The sequence below is a fragment of the Arachis ipaensis genome, chromosome B7 (assembly GCF_059453495.1).
Source record: "Arachis ipaensis isolate K30076 ecotype BB chromosome B7, ASM5945349v1, whole genome shotgun sequence".
Lineage (NCBI taxonomy): Eukaryota > Viridiplantae > Streptophyta > Magnoliopsida > Fabales > Fabaceae > Arachis > Arachis ipaensis.
In genome coordinates this window covers 5,384,989-5,404,040 of record NC_142442.1, presented here as the reverse complement: position 1 = coordinate 5,404,040, position 19,052 = coordinate 5,384,989, and the positions used below count along the sequence as shown (strand labels likewise).

The 19,052-nt window shown below is 29.4% G+C and overlaps 1 protein-coding gene and 1 pseudogene across 2 annotated transcripts; both read left to right on the top strand.

Moving 5' to 3' along the window:
• Positions 1-426: 426 nt before the first annotated feature.
• On the top strand, positions 427-1,398 carry LOC148550218 (uncharacterized; annotated as a pseudogene).
• A 13,012-nt stretch (positions 1,399-14,410) lies between these two features.
• LOC107609658 (putative serine/threonine-protein kinase PBL3) lies at positions 14,411-17,936 on the top strand. 2 transcript variants are annotated; one of them, XM_016311666.3, is made up of 5 exons: positions 14,411-14,606; positions 15,233-15,682; positions 16,244-16,380; positions 16,473-16,596; positions 17,246-17,936. In XM_016311666.3, the coding sequence occupies exons 1-5, from the start codon at positions 14,552-14,554 to the stop codon at positions 17,656-17,658; spliced, it is 1,179 nt and encodes a 392-aa protein (XP_016167152.1). In that variant the 5' UTR covers positions 14,411-14,551; the 3' UTR covers positions 17,659-17,936. The 2 variants fall into 2 exon arrangements, with proteins under 2 accessions (XP_016167152.1, XP_088350036.1); XM_088493910.1 differs by lacking the exon at positions 14,411-14,606 and adding an exon at positions 14,848-15,001.
• The last annotated feature ends 1,116 nt before the right edge of the window (positions 17,937-19,052 follow it).

Sequence of the window (19,052 nt, the reverse complement as noted above, 5' to 3'; positions counted from 1 at the left end):
TCAATGTTTACTCAATATAATCTATTTTTCTATTTAAATACTATTGAGAAGTATAAATATTAAAGAATAAGCGATGCATGTTTTTCAACATTTGAAAAAGTGTAATATTGCACATATATAAATAAAGGAATAAGGCTGACTGGCTGAGGTTTTGAACACACAACAATAATAAAAAGCAAATACTTTTTCTTTCTCTTTTTTATATGAACTACAATATAAAGCATTTTTACTTTCTCTTTTCACATACTACTAATATAATATTAATATATTATCTTTATAGTAGTATAATAGTATTGGTAAATATTGATAGTAATATTTTTCTATTTATACTTTACTTTATTACCTCTTCCTTATTTATTCTACAACACGTTATCAGCACGAGACTCTGATCAAATTTTAGGAAGACTCATGTAACAATTTTTCATTATGTTGAATCTCTCTCATCTTGAATTCAATGCTCTTGATATATCTAGAAACAATTATTTATCATGGATACTAGATGTTGAAATCCATCTTGATTCAATGGATCTTGGAGATACCATTAAGGCTGAAAATAATGCATCCCAGAAGGATAAAGTCAAAGACATGATTTTTCTTCGTCGTCATCTTGACGAAGGATTGAAAAATGAATATCTCACATTAAAAGATCCTGCATATCTTTGGAAAGACTATGACAAAAGGTATAATCATAAAAAAACGGTGATACTTCCTCAAGCCTGATATGAGTGGACGCACTTGCGTCTGCAGGATTTTAAATCTATAAATAAATATAATTCTGCAATGTTTCGAATCACCTCACGAATGAAATTATGTGGGAAAAAGATATCTGATAATGATATGTTAGAGAAAACTTTTTCGACCTTCCATGCCTCGAATGTGCTCCTGCAGCAACAGTATCGAGAAAAAGAGTTTAAAAAATATTCTGAGTTAATTTCTTGCCTTCTTGTTGCTGAACGCAATAATGAGTTGCTTTTAAAGAATCATGAAGCGCGCCCAACTGGTGCTGCCCCATTTCGTGAAGTAAATGCGGCAAATTACCCCAGAAGAGGTAAATGGCAAGGTTTTAGTAACAAGAAAAATTATGGAAGGAAAAGGAATTATGTTCACAAGAGAGGATCTCACCAGAAGTGGGATAAAGAAAGAAATTCTGGGCAAAATAAATCAACAGAGGATAAGTGTTTCCGTTGTGGTGGAAAGGGCCATTGGTCACGTACCTGTCGTACTCCAAGGCACCTAGTCGATCTTTACTAAGCATCTTTGAAAAATGATGACAAAGGAAAGGAAACAAATTTTCTTTCAAATGATGCTGAAAATTCCACCACTCATTATGATGTATCTGATTTCTTTGAGGACTCTGAAAAAAATATTGGTCATTTGATCAATGATGGAATAGTTTAATATGTGAAATTGTTAAGTATCTATGTAAATAAATAATGTAAAGAACTTATTGTTAAGTTTTATTTTCTATGTATTTAAGTTTTAAATGTGATGTATATAAATAATGAAATATTAATGTTTATGAATTTTGAAATCATTAAATGTGTCAAATTTTAAAATAAAATTTTAGTATATGACATTATGTACAGTGTTTCTTAGAAAAATAATTTCGATCAAGTATTCAATTTAACTGTGCATACTACTCATTTTATGATTATTTATTTTTGAAGAAAATTGCAAGGATATATAATGAAGATGTATGCCTTGCAGATAGTGCAAGTTCGCACACTATTCTCAAAAGTGATATATATTTTACCCATCTGGTGCCAAAAGAAGAATGTGTTAATACTATTATTGGCTCAGGCAATGTGATAGAAGGCTCCGGAAGAGCTATAATTTTATTTTCTGGAGGAACAAAATTTATAATAAATAATGCACTATTATCTACCAAGTATCTGAGGAACTTGTTGAGTTTCAAAGATATTCGCCGAAATGAATATTATATTGAAATAATGAATGAGGGAAATCATGAGTATTTATGTATCACAACTCATGATTCAAATAAGAAAGTTATATTAGAAAAATTACCCTAACTTTCATCTGGTTATATTACACCAAGATTAGTGCAATTGAATCACATGCCATTGTAAACTAGAAGTTTACTAACCCAAATGAATTCATAACTTGGCACGATCGATTGGGTCATCCGGGAACAACCATGATGAGGATAATTATTGAAAATTCTCATGGACATTCACTAAAGAACCAGAAGATTCTTAAATCTAGTGAATTTTGTTGTGTTGCATGTTCTCAAGGGAAGTTAATTTTAAGGCCATCACCAGTAAAGATTGGATTTGAGTCATCTGAATTCCTAGAAAGGATTCAAGGCGATATATGTGAACCTATTCATCCACCATGTGGATCTTTTAGATATGTTATGGTTCTAATAGACGCATCTTCGAGATGATCACACGTGTGCTTATTATCTTCTCGCAATCTGGCGTTTGCGAGATTACTGGCTCAAATTATTCGATTAAAAGTACAATTTTCAGAAAATCCAATCAAAGCAATTTGTCTTGATAATGCTGGTGAATTTACTTCCCAAGCTTTTGATGCTTATTGTATGGCTAATGGAATAAGTGTTGAACATCCAGTAGCTTATGTTCACACACAAAATAGGTTAGCAGAATCACTTATTAAACGCCTCCAATTAATTGCTAGACCCTTACTTATGAGAATAAATCTCCCAACCTCGGTTTGTGGGCATGCTATTTTACATGGCGCAGCACTTATTCGTTTGAGGCCAACGAGTTACCATCAGTTCTCTCTTATACAATTATCTTTTGGTCAGTAGCCAAATGTTTCTCATTTAAGAATATTTGGGTGTGCGATATATGTTCCCATTGCACCACCTAATCGCACCAAAATGGGACTCCAAAGAAAATTGGGGATATATGTTGGATATGATTCTCCCTCTATAGTTAGATATCTTGAGATACAAACTGGAGATGTATTTAAAGCCCAGTTTGCGGATTGTCATTTTAATTAATCAAAATTTCCAACATTAGGGGGAGAGAATAAGCTTCCTAAAAAGGAAATAAATTGGAATGCATCATCGTTGATACATTTAGATCCTCGATCAGGGCAATGTGAACTAGAAGTTCAAAAGATTATACATTTGTAAAGAATAGCAAATGAATTGCCTGATACATTTTTCGATACAAAGAGGATAACCAAGTCGTATATACCAGCAGAAAATGCCCCAATTCGAATTGATGTCCCAGTAGTAGGGGTGTGCATGGGCCGGGTGAAACCGGGTTTGATGTGACCCAGACCCGGCCCGAAATATATACCGGGCCTATTTGTTAGACCCGAACCCGACCCTAGACCCGATGAAACCTATACACTTTCGGGCCACGATTATACCGGATAAAAACCGGGTGAAAATCGGGCCGTTAACATTATATTACCTTGATACCTTCTTGTAAGTTAGCATGTAAAAATATCCAAATTTTCAAGACTCCAACCATTATTTGACATGGTAAAATTCACTTAGAAAAATATAATAAGTAACTCTTCTCTAAAATTAAAGTATAACCATAATCAATACTACTATTGCCTAATAGCACCAAATATTTAAATCAATACAAATAACACAAAATTATGCATTAGTCTAAAGTCTTATACATTTTAAACATAAAACACTAACTTATAGTCTTATATATAATGACTAATAACACAAAATATTAAGGTTTACAATACTTAAATTTCACATAATAATAGCCATCATCCATCACTAATAACACAAAATATTAATTGTGTATGATGACCGGGCCACCGGGCCGATTTCGGGTGATCCGAGCTATGGCCCGGACCCGACCCGAAATAATGATCGGGTCTACTTTTGAGACCCATACCCGGCCCTAGACCCGATGAAATCACATCAAATTAGCCCCTAAAGTGCTCGGGGCCGGGCCGGGTCTTCGGGCCGGGCCGGGCCATGCACACCCCTACCCAGTAGGACAAATAGTCACTGAAACAAATTCACGCTAGAAGCGTGGCAGGCCTGTCGGTTCTAAAGACAAAAATCTTTGAAAGAGAAAAGAGGTAAATACTATCCCTGTTGAAAAAGACATAGTAAAGACACCTGCAGTTGTCCAAAATTCTGATATAGTTTTAACGCCAGAAGACGTTCAAGTACCTGAAAATTGTGAAAATGACGAGATCTCGATAAATTATGTCTTTACAGGAGAGAAATTGGACCGAAATAAGACAATTGTCAATGAAACATTTGCATATAATGTGGCATTAAATATCATGTATAAAAGTAAGGATCTTGAGCCAAGATCAGTCGAAGAATGTCGATAAAGAAATGATTGGCCAAAATGGGAAGAAGCCATGAAGGCTGAATTAGACTCACTTGCAAAACGTGAAGTCTTTGGACCTGTAGTCCGTACACCAGAAGATGTAAAACATGTTGGATACAGGTGAGTATTTGTGAGAAAACAAAATGAGAAAAATGAAGTTGTGCGCTATAAAGCTCGATTTGTGGCACAAGGTTTTTCATAAAGGCCCGTTATAGATTATGAAGAAACGTATTCCCCTGTAGTGGATGCGATAACATTGCGTTATTTAGTCAGTTTATCTGCATATCATAAATTGCATATGCATTTAATGGATGTGGTAACAGCCTATTTATACGGCTCCTTAGATCGTGATATCTATATGAAAGTTCCTGAAGGACTGAAGATATCTAAACCATCCAATAAATATTCGTAGGGGTTATACTCAGTTAAATTGCAAAGATCTTTTATATGGTCTAAAGCAATCTAGACGAATGTGGTATAATCGTCTTACGGAGTATCTGGCTAAAAATGGATTCAAGAATGACGATATCTGTCCATGTGTTTTCATAAAGAAATCTGCATCTGGATTCATTATAATTGCTGTGTACGTTGATGATTTAAATATAATTGGAACTCCTGAAGAGATTCCAACAATTATAAAAATTCTAAAAGAAGAGTTTGAGATGAAAGATCTTGGAAGGACTAAATTTTATCTCGGCCTGCAGATCGAGCATATAAAAATGGGATCTTTATTCATCAAACAACATACACAGAGAAGATCTTGAAAAGATTTTATATGGATAAGTCACATCCCTTGAGTACCCCAATGATCGTAAGATCTTTGGATGTGGAGAATGATCAATTCCGTCCTAAAGAAAAGAATAAAGATATCCTTGGTCCTGAAGTACCATATCTTAGTGCCATTAGAGCGCTAATTTATCTTGCTAATAATACACGACCCGATATATCATTTGCTGTGAATTTACTAGAAAGGTATAGTTCCTCTCCAACCAGAAGACATTGGAGTGGAATCAAGCAAATCTTTAGATATCTTCATGGGACAGTTGATATGGGATTGTTTTATCCCTATGGATCCAAGTCACAATTAGTTGGCTATGCAGATGCTGGATACTTGTCTGATCCACATAAAAGGAGATCTCAAACAGGATATCTGTTCACATATGGGGTACAGCTATATCATGGAGGTCCATGAAACAGACAATTGCTGCAACATCCTCTAATCATGCCGAAATACTAGCGATTCATGAAGCTAGTCGCGAGTGTTTTTGGCTCAGAAGTCTGATCCAATATATTCTGTCATCATATGGACTGATTGATTATAAGATAGCTCCAACTATCCTGTTTGAAGATAATACAGCATGCATTGCTCAACTTAAAGGCGGATACATCAAAGGTGATAGAACAAAGCATATTTCTCCCAAATTCTTCTTCACTCATGATCTTCAAAATCAAGGAACAATTGATATCCAACAGATCCGCTCAAGTGATAATCTGGCAGATTTATTTACAAAGTCATTCCCCAAATCCTCATTTGAAAGATTGGTACATAAGATTGGGATGCACCGATTTCGAGACATTAAATGATGTCGGCAATAAGGGGAGACTGTACTCTTTTTCCCTTGGTCAGGTTTTTTTCCATTGGATTTTTCTTGACAAAGTTTTTAATGAGACAGTCCCATCACAAAGGATATTGTACTCTTTTTCCTTCACTAAAGTTTTTTCCCATTGGGTTTTCTTTAATAAAGTTTTAATGAGGCATAATCCTAAATGGACATCCAAGGAGAAGTGTTACAATATGGATGTCTATATATCCATTCAATGCCTACTCAACATAATCTATTCTTCCATTCAAGTACTATTGAAAAGTACAAACATTAAAGAATAAGCGATGCATGTTTTCCAACATTTGAAAAAGTGTAATATTGCACATGTATAAATAGAAGAATAAGACTGAGGCTTTGGACACACAACAATAATAAAAAGCAAATACTTTCTCTCTCTCTTTCTCATATGCATTACAATATAAAAACACTTTTACTTTTTCTTTTCACATACTACTAATATAATATTAATATATTATCTTTATAGTAGTATAATAGTATTAATAAATATTGATAATAGTATTTTTCTATTTATACTTTATTTTATTATCTCTTCCTTATTTATTCTATAACAATAACCTGATTATTAAATCTTAAGGGAACTCTAGTGACTACTCAATTTCTTAAGTTATTAAAAACTATTTAGAAGAGACTTGGTTATAGCCCAATCCCATGGATGAATTTAAATATGGAAGTTAGTTGAATTTGGCCAAACAATTGTAATGTAGATGCAACTAGAATTTTCTTGAGTGGCACTTTGAATAAGATTTCCTATCTTTAATTAGTTTCATCCGTAATAGGTTTTTCGAGTAATTAATTCATTTGCCTATTTAAAATGTGAATTTTAACTTGTATTTGCAGTAATTAATTGACCAATATAAGTTTTGAAATAAAATTTAAATTTATAATAAATTAATTATTGACTAATCAAATTAAAAGGATATGGTATAAAAAGAAAAAAGAAAAAAAGACAAATAAGTTCTTAACTTTTTGATCCACATATATATATTTAAGTTTTCGAAAATTTAAAAATATATTTAAGTTTCTGAACTTTTTAAAACCTAAACATATTGATCTCTAATATTCACTTAGACCTGACTCAATATTATTCCGGTTGTACTAACCTATTTGATACGGATGTACACGTGAGAGAATTTTTAAAATTAAATAAATTAAACTATGTCCAAATTTTGAAAAAGTAAAAAATTTAAATATATTTTTAAATTTTTTAGAGACTTAAATGTTCATAGCCTAAAAAATCAAGGATTAATTTATCTTTTTTTTCAAAAGAAAAAATACATTCAAAGATCACATGGCTTATCATTTAAAAAAATAAAAAATGACATAAACACCAAAGTTATTGTGTCATTGTGGACTCTTATTAATACGTTGTGGTCAATGGAAGATTGTGACGAAGTAAAGAAGATTGGGACATTTCATATTGAACAGCTATCTTGCTAGAAAAATTTGTTGTAATAATAATGTAACAAAATAAAGTATAAATTTAAGATAAGAACATTTCCTTTTGTATTTATGATAAAGATATATAAAAGTGTGTAGCTTATTAAATACATTATTTTATGAACAACTTACAAAGAAAATCATTATTTACAAGTAATACAATAATGTTAATTGGATAATAAACATAATAAAATTAGTAGCAATCTTTTTGTCCTTTTAATTTTTTGTTTCTTTATTTTCAAAAGTTGTAAATTTTTAAATTTTAAGACGGAAGATATCCTATATTTATGTTTGTTTGAAACGCAAATCATAGTATTCATTCTTATGTGAATGGGAATGAAGTTATATACTTTATAACATAGGCCTTATTTACACAAGTATAGGAGAACATACAAAAGCTTTAGAATATTATTTTCGGACACTCGAACGAAATTTGCAATAAGATCAATTAGAACGAGTCACATACTCATATTCCAAAAATAAAGAAAGAACGAAATTCTATGGTTAAACTACCAAATTCAAAATGAACTGGAAATAAACATAAGACCTTTACATATTCAAATTCTATATCATTGATATATATATATATTTTTTATCCTTTATTTTTATTCGTATATTCTTATTGTTTTTATTTTTTTTATTCTCTTTTTTAATTTAGTTCGTTGTAGTATTTTACATTGCTAAAAGGTCCTATTTCAAAATAATCATAGAAAAAAATTTTGGTTCGACGTATAGAATTAGCTAAACATTTTATTTGAACAAATATAAATTCGGAATAAAATTATAAGCTACTATATAGTATATTCTACTATTATTGTTGAGATAATAGTATGTCCAAAATATAATTTATCATGATTGGCTCTCATGCAAGTAGGAGATTGTTAGGAATAAGTAATATGATCACAATTCAATTAATCATATGTCAAATAATTTGTTATTGTTTATTATATTAAAATATTAATATAATAAGATTTTTGATTAAATTTAGAGATTTATCATTATGATAGTGATTATAATATTGAGAGATGAATCTTTTATAATTTAATCTAAATTGTTCTTGGTTATAGGATTATTAAAAAGGACATTATGATCTAAAAAGATCAATATATATATATATATATATATATATATATATATATATATATATATATATATAATGATTTTCATTGGATGAAGATTAATAGATCTCATTTATTAAATTATATATATAGATGGTACATATAGAGATATGACCATTCAACTGAATAATTTGAGAATTACTAATTGTTATAATTACCGTATATTTGTCAATAGGATATTTTCAAGATGAACATCGTAATAGAGTTTCCTTTGACCTGCAACTGTCATAGTAATTAACAATATATTTATTAACTAATCATTAATTCTACAAATATTTAATTTAAATCATACCCAATATACATTATTAATTACTATGAAAGTCGCAGGTTAAAAAAAACTCTATTGCCATGTTCATTTTGAGAATATCCTATTAACAAATATACGATAATTATAACCATTAGAAATTCTCAAATTGAGTTAGTTCAATTGTCATATCTCTATATACACTATATATATGTATATAATTTAATAAATGAGATTTATTAATCTTCATCCAATAAATAAACCATTATATATATTAATCTTTTTGAATTATATCATTTTTAATAATCCTATAACCAAGAACAATTTAAATTAAATTATAATCATACTTCTTATTTTCAATAATGATGTCAACATGTATTATAATACAGTACTAAAATTTTCTCTGCTCTTGACTTTTTATAGTTATTTTAATGTACTTATTTAATGCAATTGTTAATGTAGTACTAACTTTTTTGTATAATCAATTTCAATATTTCTTCCCCAAAAAACTAATCGCGGAACTTGTCAACGATAATATGTTATTAGTTTCTTTTTTTTATTTTATTATTAATTTTTTGGGCATTGGAGTTTAATATTTATTGGGAAAGCGTGTATTTTCAAACCGAGTTCCAAGTCCAAAAACAAGAGCTGCATCTTTTGGGAAATTTTCACATTAGTCATAGACTCAGGTGATTCTCCCTGTTAATTTCAAGGAAAATTCACTCACAATTATTTTTATATGAAATTAATAATTAAAAATTATAATATAATTTAATATGTGATGCATATGTTAAATAAGATAGAAGTTTATTAATTTATTAGAATTAGCTATGTTAGTATATTTATAATTAGTTAGTTACTTACTCTTTAAAATTATATATAAATATAAATAGACGAATTTGCACCGAAAGAAGTTAATTCAATCACATATTTACATCTTATTTTTATATTTTTTTCACATTAAGAATTGGTAGAAAACTTTTTTTTTTCTAAATTCAAGTTATTGAGTCTCTCCTTTGCAATTAAATTTTTTTTACAATAATTTTTAGTTATTAATTTTATAACTGTACATGAATTTTTACTATTAATTAAAGAGATATAGAAGTTAAACATAATACTCTATATTTATGAATAGTTACATTTTTAAAATTAAAATTTTTAAAGTATTAGTTAGTTTTATGAAAATATTCCCATAGTTTATTAACTCCTATCAACTTGTTAAAATTATTTTAAAATTTATTAGGTTTGATATTTTTCTCAAAACAATATTTTTTTTTATTTATATAGTTTTCAGTAGGGGTGTGTATGGCCCGATATGAAGGCCCGACCCGACTCCGAACATTTTAGGGGTTAATTTGGTATGATTTCACTGGGTCTAAAGTCGAGTAAGGGCCTAAAAAATAGACCCGGTCATTATTTCGAGTCGAGTCCGGACCATGGCTCGGGTCACCCGAATTCGACTCGTTAGCCCAATCATCGTACACAATTATTGTGTTATTAGTGATGGATGATGACTATTCTTATGTGGAATTTAAGTATTGTAAATCTTAATATTTTGTGTTATTAGTTATTATAAGACTATAAGTTAATGTTTTACGTTTAAAATGCATAAGATTTTTTACTAATACATAATATTGTGTTATTTGTATTGATTTAAATATTTGATATTATTAGACAATATTAATATTGATTATGGTTATGCTTTAATTTTAGAGAAGAGTTGGTTCTTATTATATTTTTTTAAGTAAATTTTATCATGTCAAATAATGATTGGAGTCTTGAAAATTTGGATATTTTCATATGCTAGCTTATAAGAAGGTAACAAGGTAATGTAATGTTAACGGTCCAATTTTCACCCGATTTTTATTCGGTATAATCGTGGTCCGAAAATATATAGATTTCATCGGATTTATGACCGGATTTGAGTCTAACAAATAAATCCAGTATATATTTTAAGTCAGATCTAAATTACATCAAACCCAATTTCACCCAACTATGCACACCCCTAATTTTCAGAGTATCTTTTAATATGCATGCTAAAATAACATAAAAAAGGATGTTCTTTATGAATCGAGAAGCATACGATAAAAAGTTAAATAAATGAGTGACTACAAATTGGTTTCCAAACAAATTTATGCTTTTTTCCCATAATAGATTGATTTTTTTTTTTGTCGTTTTCAACAAAAGTTCTAATATGTATATGGGATAAATAAATTTTTAATATTTTTATTATAAAATAATTAGATAAAAAATTTATTATTAGACAAATTTTATTTTTACTGAGAGATTAATTTATTTCGGAAATTTTTAAAGTAATAAAATTTGCTGGGACAAAAATATCTAATGTGAAAGTGTTTACCTAAAATAGAATTATAATAAGATAAGATTGACAAGAGCATCAATTTCCTTTTTTTTTCCCCTTTTTTTATGCTGTTCCTAACTTCCTATTTCCTGTGTCAACATTGATTATGTTCATAGACTGAGGAAGATGAATATATATATATTTGGAAGTCAAAACTATGTCCCATAATTTAAAAGCTGGTAGGACCCAAGCCAGAACCAAATTTAGGAAAGCTTGGCCCATACTTCAATCTTTGAATTGATCAAAGCATTTTAATATTTTATAGAATGCGGTGGCTATTATTACAGTTCCAATTAGAAGAGAGTCTAGTTAGAGTAAATTCAAGCTCAGTTTATAAAAATTAAGTTTGGTTCACGATTCGATTAATTAATAATTGAGTTTATTTTGTGAGTTTAAATTTGGCTCAACAAAAATTTATAAATTAGGTAAAATAATAGGAACATAATCTATCGTTTTATATCAATAAATTATAATATATATATTAAAAAATATTTAAAAAGATAAATTTTATATATTATCTATCTAATAATTATAAATTTTTTATTTATATCCTACATTAAAATTATGAATAAAAAATAACTATAAAATTTTAAATAATTGAAAACATTAATATATATATATATGTAAAATTATATATTACTATTATATATATATATATATATATATATATATATATATATTAAATTATTAATACGCATATTCTATATACATTTAATCTATATTTTTAATATTATATATAATTGAGCCAGCTCACGAGCTAATGAATTGAGTTTATCCAAGTTCAATCTCGACTCATTTAATTTATGAAGTTAATTCCAGGCTCAAACTCGCCTCATGAACTCATGAGTTTAGCTATTAACGAGTCGAACTCGAACTGACTCATGAGCTAACTTGACTCATTTTCAGTCCTAATTACAATACTGGCTACATAATTTTAACAGCATTTAAAATTAAAATAACATTCTTTAATATTTTAAAATACTTTTAATTTAAAAAATTAAAATAAAAAATTTAAAAAGTAAAATAATATGACCTTAATTTGAGTAATATATGTTAAGTATTATTAAAATTATATAACTACTTTAACTTCTAATATTCATCGTATATTTTATCGGAACTCTATTAGTAACATGTTCCATCCATTAGGATAAATTTTTAGATCCTATGCTAAGAAATGATTTTCTTTTAAAAGATCTTATGCCATTAAATGATGTTGACAATTGAAAAAGTTGATGACGAATAGGATAAGTAGAGGAAGAAAATACCATTTTTTCTTGTATACAAAGATAATGTTTTTCATATTTCACAATGCATTTACTTGTTGGCAAATCAATTTAGTGTGTGATATAGTAAATCGTGAGTATACGAGCCTTGTAATTCTAATTTAATTGTATATCTATCAATTTATAAACAAAAAATAGGTCCAATCACTTTTTCTCATTGCAAAGCATTTTTATGCTAACAAGGATATATAATTTGTTGTAAATTTAATCTCTTACGGCGTTTGTTGGATATTAAGATAAAGATATAAAGATATAAAATTATGTTTGGTAGATAAAATATAGATAAAGATATTGTATCTAAAAATACTGAATTAATGTATTTTATATTTATCTTATTAGAAAGGACACAAAAATATTATGAGTGTACATAAGTCGAGTGAAATTAAATTCGCTTTGATCCGAATTCGATCCTAAATAATGACCATGTCTATTTTTGAAATTTTTATTCAATCTTAGATCCGATGAAATTTTACTACTTTTGAGTCACACTAAAACTGAGTCTAAACCGGTATTGTCAAAATCTTGATAAATTTTATGTCAAAAAATTATGATACACTTAAAAAAAAAAATTATACTTATTACTGAGAAGTTGATATCCATATTTAAATTTGAATTTATCCATAAAGTATAATTTTATACTTCTTTGATCTATTTTCTAGTTTAGCAAGTGTGATTAAAAATAAAACAATAAACTTATAATTAATATAACATAATATTAAAATTAATTTAAAACATATATACATTTTTTAGTCTCTTTAGAGTGCATATAAGCCGGGTGAAGTCGAGTTCGCTTTGACCCAAATCCGACTCTAAATAATTACCGGATATATTTTTGAGATCCTTACCGGACTCTAAACACGTGAAATCACACCAAATTAGTTCCAAAATATTTGGATCTGGGTCGGCTCATGTACACAGCTAAGAAATACTAACAAGAGTCACAATTTATTTTTTATTATTTTTGTTATTTTTTTATAATTATATTTTTTATTATTATATTTTTTTTCAAATTTTTCGAATGAAAAAAATGAGTTTATTCTAATTTATCACTAAGCAAAATATAAGAACACTAATTTTTATATTTCTATTCTTTATGTCTTATTTTTAATGTCTTATCTTATCTTATTCTTACCATCCAACACAACCTTTAATACCTAATAAATTACAAGATTTTTTTTTATGCAAGAAAAAATTTAGATAAGTTCAATACCCATCCATCTATTAAAATTATGCATATTTTTAGATTCAACAAACACTTCGTTTTAATGTATTTCCATATAAAAAAGTTATACAATTATTTAATTATATTTATTTTTTTAAATAATTATTTATATAATTAATATAAAAAATATTTATTTTTTACGATAAAATTAGAGAGACTAAACAAAAATAACTTAAATTTATTTTATTTAATATTAATTAAATTTAATAATAATTAATAAATATTAAATAAGATAATTATTGGTGAATTATCTGAAATATCCGGTTCTACTGTGTAAAAAATGAAAAATGACTTGTATCCGACGATAAAGTTAAAATCACTTTCAAAGGTAGGATTAATAAGGTAGTTGTGTCGGTGTGTATGACAAATTTGGAAACCCGGCTCTCTTTTATATAGGCTTGGTTGTTTATCTTATCTCCTAATTTGTTAGAAGATAAGAAAAATTCTAATTCAAATATCAGAGGTATCGAAATTTTGAGCCTACTTGGTGGCCGAATTGTAATTAGACTGTTAAAGTCGGAATTTGAGTCTGTAACTGTAAATTTTGGCTATTTTTAGTTAATTTTTTGTTGTCAAATATTTTTGTTATTGTATGAATCGATACAGGGATAAAATTGTTCTACACTGTCATCCCATTAAAATAAAATTGATATTTATAAATGATGGAAATATGTTTGGGCTTTTTAGGACCGTGATATATGAAATGTGGGAGCATGTTTTATGTTTGTATTATGAATGGTGTAAGCATGGTGTGAATTTCCCACCCCATTGACTATGGTAACTTGTCAACCACTCCTCTCTTCCTAGCTCCCATGGTGGACTTTTTCTTCCAACTTCACACGTATTTCTTTGCATACTTTTTCACACTCTTACTCTCATCTTACATATACAATTATACAAACCCTTTTTCTTGTTCTAACATAAAACACTTTGCATCATAGATCATCATCATCATCATGGGAAATTGCTTCATAAAACCAGTTGCTCATGTTTCTTCCACAACCCTTTTTGGTCAGTTCTTCCTTCAATTCCTTCTTTTTTAGGCCACAACTTTTCTCTCTTGTTTCTGTCTCTGTGTCTTTGTATTTTCTGTCGTACCATGATGCTTTTGTTATGGTTTTCTTGCTTTGTTTTCCACGCAAAAGGGGAAGAAAGAAAGAAAGATGGCGATGGTTCCTAAAGGATAAAACCAATGTTCATCAAATAATCCTTTTTTGTTTTACTCAGTTCTCTGTTTTTTAATGTTCTTATTCCCTTTGGGTTTCTGGGATTAGTTGATACTCTTTGTCTTTTTGTTCACCTAATATACTATAAACCTTTTTAGTGTTTTCTAGTACCATGGTTATTAAAAACTTAAAATTTGGTTGGAAAAATGAAGATGTGGCTTTTTCACACTGTTCTAGCAGGTTCTTAAAACATATTGTTCATTAGAAATTTTGCAATTTTGATACTCTAATTAAGGTTTGTGATTAGTTGAGCTAATTTCATTCAATTTGTGCTTTAAAGTTGGAATTTTAATACCCTAGTTAAGGTTTTAACTCTATTTATTATTAACCAAAATCACAATTTTGCTGCATTTTGTTATATGGTTAAGTTGTTAAATTGGTTGATTTTAACTTTGATTTTCATCTAATCAGGAAGTAATAAATCTCAAACTAAGCCAAAGCAGAATTCAAGTCCTCCCAAACAAAAATCTTCTGCTCAAACTTCAGTGTCAAATGCTATTGAGAGAACAATTTCTAGCAGCCTTAAGTCCTTCTCCTTTAGTGATCTGAAGGAGGCAACTAAGAACTTCCGGCGAGAGAATTTGATCGGCGAGGGAGGGTTCGGGTTTGTGTACAAAGGGTGGATAGATGAGAACACTTTTGCTCCCACAAAACCAGGGACTGGTATAGTAGCAGCCATAAAGAAGCTTAAGCCAGAAAGCTTTCAAGGACACCAAGAATGGCTTGCAGAAGTGAACTATCTAGGGCAGCTTCACCATGAAAATCTTGTAAGACTTATTGGTTATTGCTTGGAAGGGAAGAATAGGCTTCTAGTTTATGAGTTTATGCAGAAAGGAAGTTTGGAAAACCATTTATTCAGAAGTAAGTGTATTTACTTGGCTGAATGCTCAAATTCGTGGTTGAAAGATTACTTATTTTTCAAATTAGTCTCCAAAAGATTTTTCTAATCAAATTCTCTTTTCAAATATTTTAAATTAGCGGTGTTAGTCATTCTGTCATTTTCTTTGTTGACGACACCAAAATTTATTAATATAGCACCTTAAGTGATATTACAACACACATATGAGTATTAATTGACTATTAGCATGATAATTTTATAAAATTAGATCAAATCAAAATCTAATTGAAGGAAGGACCTGAGGCACTAGAATCCTTGATCTAATTTTATAAATCACGCCGTCAATTAGGACTACTCTGGTGTAACTAAACGTGTCACATCAACAAATTTTGATGAACGGAAGTGACAAAAGTACTAAAATGACTAACTTAAAATCTTTGCCAGACGAATTTGATTAAAAAAACCGGGACTAATTTGGTGATTGAGTACTAATTTGACTATTTCCTCGTTTTTATTTTCAACATATTTAGAAACTTTTCGGTTTCTATTTTCATTTTCAGTATATTTTTGTTACCATTTTGCAGAAGGTGTTCAACCGATTCCATGGATTATGAGGATCAACATCGCCATAGCTGTTGCTAGAGGATTAGCATTCTTGCATTCCCTCGATTCAAATATCATTTTTCGCGATTTAAAGGCTTCCAATGTCCTACTAGACTCTGTAAGTAGTTTGAGTCTGTGATTCTATGAAATGTGAATGTACATTGTACACTATTGTTTCATTCTGAAAGAGTATTTCCAAAATTTATGCAGGATTTCAATGCGAAGATTTCGGATTTTGGCTTGGCAAGAGACGGTCCTACCGGAGATAATACACACGTTTCAACCAGAATTATTGGAACTCATGGTTATGCTGCACCAGAGTATGTAGCTACAGGTAAATTTTCCTTCCCTTTCAAAATACATGTGACTTACTATCATTAGAGATATAATCATTAGGTAGTGTTTGGTAGAGAGACAGAGACAGAAAGACTAAGACCGAAAGACAGAGACTAAGAAACAGAAATTGAAATAAATCTGAGTATTCTGTTTGGTACAAAGTGGGAGACAGAAATTAAAAGAAGAATGAAACTCTAATTTAATTTGCACAAAGAGTAAAATTGGAATTAATTAATTGAAATGAGGATATTTTAGGTATAAAATGTTATTAAAGTTTCAATCTCCATCTCTAAAAATTTTAGTTCCTGTGTCCCTACATTTTGGAGATACTGAAATACTGAAATTTTGGAGATAGAGACAAAAATTTTAGTACCAGTCTCTAAACCAACAAACATGATATTGAGTCTCGGTCTCCCAAAACAAATGCTACCTTAATGTTGTCTTTTTCTATTAGCTTAAAGTTTTTGAGATAAGTGGTTTCATGACATGGTATTAAAGCCTATGTCCCCGTGCTTGAGGGGGAGTGTTAGAGATATAACTATTAATGTTGCTTTCTTCTATCAGCTTAAGCTTTTGAGATGAGTAGTTTCATCACAAGTAAGATTTCAAAAATTTGATGAGCCTTTTGCATTTGACAAAACAAACAGGTCATTTGACCCCAAGGAGTGATGTATACAGCTTTGGCGTTGTCTTGCTAGAGTTATTAACCGGAAGGCGTGTAGTCGAAAACGAGAAAGAAGGAATTCCAGAAGAAACATTGGTGGATTGGGCGAGGCCATTCCTAAGTGATAGCAGAAGGATTTTGAGAATCATGGATACCAGGTTGGGTGGACAGTACTCTAGGAAAGGAGCTCAAGCCGCGGCCGCACTCGCCTTGCAGTGCCTGAATGCTGATCCAAAATATAGGCCACAAATGGTGAATGTTTTAGCTGCATTGGAAGCACTTCAATCCACAAATTCAATCACAAGGACCCCAAAAAGGGCAACTGAGAGTAGTGCAACCAGCAAACATTCTTCTAATCATTCCCAAAAGTCACTTTCAAGTGCTCAAAAACTATGAGCTTCTCAACATATGCTTTCATTTTTTTTAAGGGTTATTCATTGGAAAGTGTTACCTTGCCTAACCCCTAAGAAGGGTATTTCATGAATTTGTTTCAAGCATGAATGTATGATGACAGAGTATAGTATGTAAAGTTTGTAACAAAATGGTTAATTAGAGAGAGCTAGTTGTATATTAGTTTATCAGTTTATTTATCAGTGTGTCTAAGCTCTATAACTCAATGTAATCACTCACCTTCATTATAATCACAATTTTCAACCGCACTCTTTCCATTTTCATGATTTTGGTACAAGGTTGTATCACAGGAAGAATATTATAAGTAAATGTTAGTCCATACCATAAAAGTAGTGGATATATATTCTTTTCAAAATTAATAAAGCTCTTTTTGCCATACACCAAAATTTACTCCCACTGCTCATTAAGTTTGAATTTGTTGATGTTGAGTTCTTGGTATGCAACTGGGGCAGCTCTTTTTTTTTTTTTTAATGGAACCTTTAAAATTGATTGCTGAATTTAATCGGCAGTTTTCTTCTATGTTTCAGCATCAATAAACTTTGTAATATCCTTTTCTTTGTATTTCAGTGGCTGCATTGTCAATAACAAGAAGTCTTCAATAATAAGAACCTGAGTTCATAGTGAAGGTGTGCAATTTCATTGTACAATTTATTTATTCATTTAAATTTTATAGGGTAAAAATTCAGCTTAACGTTTATGTTATATCCATTTCATTGTTTGTGAAGGTGTGTTAACAAACTGCTGCTTGCTTTCTACAACTATTATTATTATTATTATAAATTGAAAGTTTGATTTAGATAACTTAATTCCTGTCAAATGTTTTTTTTCTGAGATTAGTGATTGTGAAGGATAGAATTTACCAAAATCCTATTCTTGCTTTAGATTATATTTGAATTGATCATATGTTTCTTGGATTTTGATCATATGTTTACTTTAAATTATACAAGTCTAAATAATTAATTTTATTCTTATAGCATTGTTATGAATTATATGGAAAATTGCAACTTCTTTTGCAAAAATAAAATTAGTATTTCAAGATTTATTTAATGTTTTTATGCTTAAAACATTCTTTGTTGGCTAAAGATTCGGTAGCTTTCTCCAGCAGAGAGGCACCGATAATCTCTTTAAAATATTTATGAATTTTACATTTTAGGAAACAAGACGAGAACAAAAAGAAGTTGGAGTACAATTAGCATGCAACTTGCTCAAGCAGCAGCTCATGCCAGAATGGTTAGAGACTTAAGTAATGAGGTATTTGTTAAAATTCTATGATCTGATGTTTTGGTTTTCATATGTACTTAATTAATGCATATTACATCATCATACTGTATTACATTAACATTTTTCTCATTTTCCTCATTTTTTAGACATGGTTCCTT

Excerpts from the sequence above, each read along its gene's own strand:
- LOC107609658 (XM_016311666.3), top strand. The coding sequence starts at position 14,552 with ATGGGAAATTGCTTCATAAAACCAGTTGCTCATGTTTCTTCCACAACC. Across the intron at positions 15,683-16,243 it reads GGAAAACCATTTATTCAGAA|AAGGTGTTCAACCGATTCCA; the intron begins GTAAGTGTATTT and ends ACCATTTTGCAG. Across the intron at positions 16,381-16,472 it reads CCAATGTCCTACTAGACTCT|GATTTCAATGCGAAGATTTC; the intron begins GTAAGTAGTTTG and ends AAATTTATGCAG.